The 7,644-nt window shown below is 39.8% G+C and overlaps 2 protein-coding genes across 2 annotated transcripts; both read left to right on the top strand.

Moving 5' to 3' along the window:
- Window positions 1–459: 459 nt before the first annotated feature.
- Window positions 460–1,347, top strand: LOC145098754 (uncharacterized). Its single transcript, XM_079036360.1, has one exon. The coding sequence runs from the start codon at window positions 460–462 to the stop codon at window positions 1,345–1,347; it is 888 nt and encodes a 295-aa protein (XP_078892486.1).
- Window positions 1,348–1,851: 504 nt separating this feature from the next.
- Window positions 1,852–2,364, top strand: LOC145098755 (uncharacterized). The gene has a single exon (XM_079036361.1). The coding sequence runs from the start codon at window positions 1,852–1,854 to the stop codon at window positions 2,362–2,364; it is 513 nt and encodes a 170-aa protein (XP_078892487.1).
- The last annotated feature ends 5,280 nt before the right edge of the window (window positions 2,365–7,644 follow it).

The raw sequence follows: 7,644 nt of genomic DNA on the forward strand, positions 1-7,644 counted from the left end.
TTCTCTTTCAAAGAATATATACAGAGTGTCCTCAAGTTAATGTTTCCCCACTCTACCATCCACCAAAGGTTATTTATTCATCTTATCACTCGTGCATTGTGTATATATAGATATTTATACAATGCCACTTGTGACATGTATTAGAGTATTATATTTAAATTAATTCAGCAAATCAAAACTGAGATCATGCAATGAAAGCAACAATTTGATTTCATTCGTGCTGTAAATTGTAATACTAATTAAGGCATGAGAAGGCTGGAGTATATGGAATAGAATAATGTAAAGTGAGCTGTAATTATGGAAGGAAGGGAGACAATGCATACGTGGCCACGTAATCAAACGTAATTCATGATCACATTAATATTCACCACAAAACTCCAACTATTTATACCATGTTTGTAACCAGAGGTAAGACAATACACTGAAATCTTATTCTCAGCTTTTAGTTCTTAGAAACAAATGGCTTCTATTTCTTCAAACATAAAACCCCATAGTCATGTCAGGTCCATCAGCTTACCATCTACATCAGACCAGCAATCCGTAATCAATGAGTTGTACAGATTTCAAGCTTCTCAAGAACCCACCTCATCTTGTTCATCATCATCATTCGTAGGCAATAAACTAAATCGTCTGAATGATATGTATCAATCCATCCAGTCATTCCTTTCATTGCCGTCAACCAAACAATCTTTAGCCCAAGGGTGCCACAAAGAACAGCTAAACAAGTATTTAGATGAACATATTGGGCTTTTGGATCTGTGTAGCACCACCAAGGATGCCTTGTTGATATCGCTGGATTATGCCAAAGAACTCCAGTCGGTGATTCGACGCAAGAAAGGAAACAATCACGGGATGACATCCTCATTCGAGGCCTATCTATCACACAGGAAAAAAGTAAAGAAGGCCATTTGTAAAACATTATCTGGTTTGCAGAAGCATTGGTCCTCTTCGGTCAAGGAAGGCCAGAGAACAAAATCAAACATCAATATATTGAATGAAATGAGACTAAACACAATGGAAGTGTTTGAGTCGTTGTTGACTTTCGTTCATGGATCAAACACACAGTCAAAGCCAAAAGGCTGGTTTTTGGTGTTGAAGATGATGGGCGGGGAGCATGCACATTGTCATCAAACACTAGAAGAAACTGAAGTTAAGAAGGTGGATCGTGAGCTACATGCCCTGCTCACCAACAAGAAAACAAAATCAGATAGCTTAGTTTTAGAACATATACAAGAAGGGTTAGCAGAAATGGAATTTAGCCTCCTAGATCTCAGCGAACAAGTAGAATGCATTTTCAAACACTTGATCAAAACAAGAATGTCAATTCTAAATATCCTTAGTTGTTAGAAAAAATTGATGACACCATTATTTAGTGATGTACATACAGGATCTCATATTTTATTATTATTATTGATTGTTATCCTCTCCATATTTAGAGGATCTATTTACGGGATGAAGTTTATAGCCTCCTTATTTATTCCTTTGTTTTTCTTGCTTCTGCACCATAATCAATATACGAAACATTGTTTCTTCATCTCTAAAACTCAGTATGGTATCAGAGTGGGTTTGTAGAGACTAGCTCTCGATCTAAAATCAGAAGCATGGCAGGAGGCGAGAATCAAAACAAAAACAAAGATGGAGAAAGTTCTAGCGGTGGGATCACATACGACTCACCATACTACCTTCATCCATCAGACTACCGTAAACAACTACACGTGCACGAGGTTCTTAGCGACAGCAACTTTGATGATTGGAGCCAAGAGATGACTAATTTTTTTTTGCCAAAAATATGATTGAGTTCGTTGATGGGACGATCAATACACCCAAGAAAACTTCCAAGGACTACATGACATGGACGCGTTTGATGCTATGATAATGGGTTGGTTGACAATCGCTATGGAGAAGAATATACGAAACAACGTCAAATATGCAGGTACAATATTGGAGATGTGGTCAGATCTGAATGAGCGTTTTAGGAAGGAAAGTGCTCCTAGGGTATATGAATTAAAACAAAAGATCGTTGCCACTCAACAAGGTGGTGCCTCTATATCAACATACTTTACCCAATTGCGATCCATATGGGATGAAGCTCAATCCATATATCCCTTGCACAGATGTTCTTGTAGCAAGTGTGAATGTGATGTTGGCAAAAGGATCCTTAAACATCAAGAAAATGAACGTCTTTATGAATTTTTGATGGGGTTAGATGTTGAATTCACGGTTATTAGAACCCAAATCTTGGCAACAAAACCAGTTCCTTCACTCGGAACATGGTATCACATGGTAGCTGAGGATGAAAAGAAAAGAGACATCTCGAATGAAAATATAAATGCACAGGAATCAGCTGCATTTAAGGCCTTTTAAAGACATAATGGATCTTTTGGTTTGATCAAAGAAAGGAGTGGAACTAAGGCTGTGAAAGAAGGGATTGAACACTGCACTGAATGCAACACTAAATGCAACAGAGATGTTCATAAGCGTGAGGGTTGCTTCAAGTTGATCGACTAACCGTAGTGGCAGTCTGGAAAGAAAGGAAAAAATACCAAAAGGAAGGCATCGTGTGTCGAGAAAGAAACGAGTCCGATTCTAGTTTTGACAAATGAACACTCCCAAAACTTCTTGAAGCATTTATCTGGAACAGGTAATAGCAAGGATACAAAACCCGTTGCTAATATGGTACATAAAGAAAACAAAGACGGTGAGTGGACTCTTGATTCAGAATGCACCAAATACATTACTTATCTTTCCAACATTCTTGTTAACTAAGAACACACACATTATGAGACTCATTTTGTTATTCACAATGGGGATTCTATCCCAGTTTAAAGGAAATGGGACTATGTCCTTCTAGGAGGAACAAAAGTGAATGGAGTCCTTTATGTTCAAGATTTCAAATGCAATCTTCTTTCTGTTATTCGGCTAAGTCGCGATCTTCAATATTCCATATATTTTTTTCCTGATTTCTGTATCATGCAGGGTCTACAGAAGATCAACTTGATTTGTGCGGGGAGACGCGAAGGCGGACTGTACCGAATGAAGACGCTTGATGTAACACCCTATTCCGAATCGTTTCCTAAATCAGGGTTGTGACCCGAAAATCGGTTATCATACGGCTTAGGGTCATCAGGACTGAGAGAATTAGATCCCTTTGGGTATGGAAAATGTAGGTTGGATGATCCGGGAGTTTGGGTTGTATTTTAAGCCCAAGGGTATATCGGTAAAGTAACAATTTCAACCTTTTATGGATTTTGTTTTTAAATTCATAAAGTTTTAAGGCAAGAGTGAGCTGATAATAGTGTGGAGATTCTCATTACCTTTCTGTGGATATAAAGATCGTCGAAATCGGACTTATAACGAAGGAGTTATGGCTTTCGGAAGGTTAGACGTTTAAGGGCTAAGCCTAATACGATAGGCGTACATAGGAGTACGTTGCGCGTAATAGGCATTATGATCGCGGTTGCCTTATAGAGTACGTTGGGCATAGTGGGAGTAAGTTGGGTGTACTCCAACCAAAAACCCTAATTTAGGGTCTTGGTCCCTATTTAATGACCTAAACTCCACTCCAAACTATCTTATCCTCAGTCTCCATCTTTTTAAACCCTAGATTCGAAGCCCTAACCTTCATTTGAGCATTCTTGAGATTTTTGGTGTGATTTTCGTGTGCCTTGGAGAAGAAGGAGATCCTTTTGGAAGCATTGCTTGGCTTGGAGCTTGTGGATCCAAGCTCTAATCATCTTCATCAACTTCCAAGAGGTATAAAGTTTCTAAATTGATTACTTTATGTGCTATATCTAGTCTAGGGTATCTTTTGGTTTCATTTTGGTCCTTAGAGTCATCCTTCTGAGTATGAGCTACTCCAAGAGCTTAAAATGTTGGATCTTAGCATTTTTGAGGTTGTGGGTGCATAAAAATTTCATTTTGTAAGGGTTTTACTCCTTCATGCCAGTAATAGTGGCCTTTTATGAAGATTAAGAAGCTTAGATTATGGTTTCGTCTCCATTTAGCCATGCAAAGTCATAAACTCGAGAACTTTATGATTGATGACACCCCTTAAGTGTCAGATCTATGTTTGGATGTTATAGAATTAACCTAATAAAAGCTTATTATGGATTTTGGGTCTCTGATGAGTACGTTGAGCATACGTAGCATTATGCTCAACGTAATGTGTGGTTCATGCATCGGTAGCTTGTACGTTGTGCTTTAAGGGCAAGTACGCGCATCGTACATTTATGGTACATGGGGCGTACTCCTAAGAAGGTTCATTTTGGGCTTTGGGGCCTTGAGCCTTTTGGGATGTGAACTTTGAGATGTTGGACTAGTTCTGGGAAGGGTAAAATGTTCTTTTACCCTTTAGGAAGATAGATTATTGTATGAGCCTTAGGGCTCTCAAATTGGGTTGGGCCATTAGTAGGCCTAGTTTGGGCTTGGGCCATTATTGGGCCTCATGTCTTTTGACTTTGAGCTTAAGAATGTAATAAGGATTGGTATTGATTGTGTTTAATGTGAGGAGCTGTTGTGCAACAAGTTTAGGCATGGGATTTGCTATCTTTTGAATGACGTGAGTCTCCTCGCTGTACCCGTGGGTTGAAGGCACAAATGTCGACCCTTTAGGATTTGTTATGCTAGTTGTCTTTGTGACTCTTGCATGGTATGTTAGGCGAGGTCCATTTCTATGATGGGATAGGCCCATTTGTATATCGGGCTAGGCACATGGATGAGGAAGGGCTAGGGCCATTGCATGTTATTTAGGGTGCTAGCTGTCTCTGTGACTCTTGTATTTGTATTTCGGGCTAGGCCCATTATGGTGGGTTGGGCCAAATATGCAGGTTGTGCCCAATGTGAGAGTTAAGACCAATGGTATGTATGGTATGTGGTATTTTGGGGGAACTCAGTAAGCTTTGTGCTTAAGGTTTTTATGGTTATGATTTCATGTACTTCCGGTTCGAAAGGGAAGGGCCCAACTTGATTATAGCGCTTTCGCCCATGTTTATGCATTATGATGATTTTGGGATTGTAATTTGATGATTGTTTTATTATGATACACTTTGACTGTTTTAATAAAAGATAATTGGTGTTTTGGTTGAATTGAAAATTGAAACTTTTACTTTATAATTTTTTGGACGTTACAAGTTGGTATCAAAGCCTTGGTTTGAGGGATTCTGGAGCACTCTCAAATGTGACTAAACTCAAACCTAGGAATTGATAATATTTTCAAAGAAAACGATATTCTAAAAAGATTTTTGCAAAGAAGAAAGGGGCGTGATGTGTGCAATCGGTCGAGCTCAAGTAAGTGATTCCTAGAATACCCATACATGTTGATATATTATATGATATTAACGTTTACATGCTAGGATAAGGCTAGGCATACTTTCAAGAAATGCATGATAGATTGTCCTGATATGTGATTCCTTGTAGCCTAGGAAGCATTGTATCCTATGATTAGGAATATGTATTGGTATCAATAATTTCTAAGTGTACGCTTTAAAAGTTGTATACGGTTAGGATCACATAGCCCTAGAATGATTGATTTGACATTATTTCATGTTCCTCGTTTGGTTGTAGTCCTAGGGTAGAGTCTTTTATTCGACAATCTATTTGAGTATGTATTGTGTATAACTTCCGTGCATAAGGCAACCGTTAGTGAGAGTGGAGGTTCCTAGCATGGATAGTAGTAAGTGAGCTTGGATGTTCTTTGGTTATTCTATCGCTTGGGGTGTTACTACTTGAATTCAGGTTGCTTTGTGCTTTATGGAAATCTTAGTGATACGAGTTAAACATTAAGTGTATACCTCAAGTCACATGTTGCAAAGGTTAAATAATCTCAAAGTGATGGGTTTGACTATATTGTGCAGCTCTCATTTGAGTCTAACCAATGTAGGGTTGAGTCTGTTACTCGAAGGATTATCTAAGCTCTATGGCATGTGATTATATTCATGTGGTAATTAACTAGTATTAGTGGGAGTTTTTAGCAGCTGATGACAAGGTGAGGTTGGAAACCTAGGAAAGCATAGGAAGTGCTTCAGTGGGATTATTTGCGCTATTTAGCAAGTACTTGGATAACCATTTGGAGAAGGTGACCTAGAGTATTCGGAATGATTCTTGGGGAAAGTATGGATAGGTGTGGAAGATAGTATTGGGCTCGTACTACTGAAAGCACATGATCTATACTTGAATCGAGGAGAGTTTTGGAGAATCCAGGAGAGTTTTTTAGAATGGTGATGAGCACACATGGAGGACGTTTAGGTTCTGGTTCTGGCTCATGTGTAGGTATTGAGCCGATTGATGAGCGGATGCGGGAGTTCATCTCGTCGGAGATTACCCGCTCCTGAGTTCTTTGGGGAGAAGGACACCATTTCTAGTAGGAGATGGTTACCGGATATGGTGAACACCTTTTGGATGAGTTTCTGACCCGAGGGTTTGAAAGTTAGATTTGCTTTCTATCTTCTGAAAGATAGAATTCGAGATTGGTGGGAGGATGTAGACTTCACTTTGGGAGGCAAAGCCCTAGAGAGGATGACATGGGATGATTTTGTGACCTGGTTTAGGCCCGAGTTTGCACTAGCTATTGAGGTGTCGCAGTTGGTGAGGGAGTTTTAGGACCTTCTCCAGATGACTGAGACTATGACATAGATCACTGCCAAGTTCCGAGAGAGGGCTTTGTTGATTCCGCAATATACAGCGGACGAGGAGATGAAGAAGGTAATGTATCATGACATGCTGAGGGATGACATTAGGGAGTTTGTGAGTTTTTCAGGGTGTGAGACCGTAAATTATATGATCACCAAATCCCTAGAGAGGGAGATAGATTTGAAGCACCTCAGGAAGAGGAAGTCAAAGCAGACTCAGATCGCAGTGGGCCAGGCGAAGAGGCCCAAGACTCAAGATTCACATTTGGGAGGCCATCAGGGTGGGGACTGTTGTGACAAGTGTGGGAGGACCCATGAGGGAGGATATCGGGAGATAAGGCGAGGAAGTTTTAGTTGTGGTTAAATGGGTCATTATAGTAGGGATTTCCCCCTGGATCGATATCAATGTGTTTTCGCTGCAATCAGGTGGGCCACAAGAGGGCCGATTGTACGATGTTGAGGGGTGGAGCAGTGAGTGCACCTGCTCCAGTTACTTTGAGGATCAATTATGGTCCTGAGGGTGGGGCAAGAACCCCAACAATGAGCAATGCCAGTCAGGGGAGGCCAGAGTTTCATCAGATGTTATCGTGGGTATGACATATTTTGTATTTTTCATGCCTTATCATCAGTATTCATATATTGTCTCTTGGAATCGTGTGTTGGTATGTATAATTATTTTCTATAGTTTCTTCTCCATTATTGTCTGGTTTATGTTATCAAGGATCGTTATATGCCATTTTTGTATGTTGAGAGTTATGAGTGGGGCACATCTTGTTGAGCAGGGTGTAGTTTGTTCAAATGTTGCTTTGGGTCATTGGTGGAAAAAATTCATAGATATCACATGGAAGATCAGCAGACGAATTAACATGATTGGTTCAGCAATGAATTTGGATCTTAGAAGTGTTGTGCCTTGGAATAGGGACGAAGATCGTTTATGGAAGGACTTTTGGGTCAAATCGCTACTGTTTATAGGAAAGGAACAGTGGCAAGAGGATGATGACGGCGGTCGCCTAATCTT

Source organism: Lactuca serriola, chromosome 4 (assembly GCF_051521515.1).
Source record: "Lactuca serriola cultivar US96UC23 chromosome 4, Lser_US96UC23_V15, whole genome shotgun sequence".
Lineage (NCBI taxonomy): Eukaryota > Viridiplantae > Streptophyta > Magnoliopsida > Asterales > Asteraceae > Lactuca > Lactuca serriola.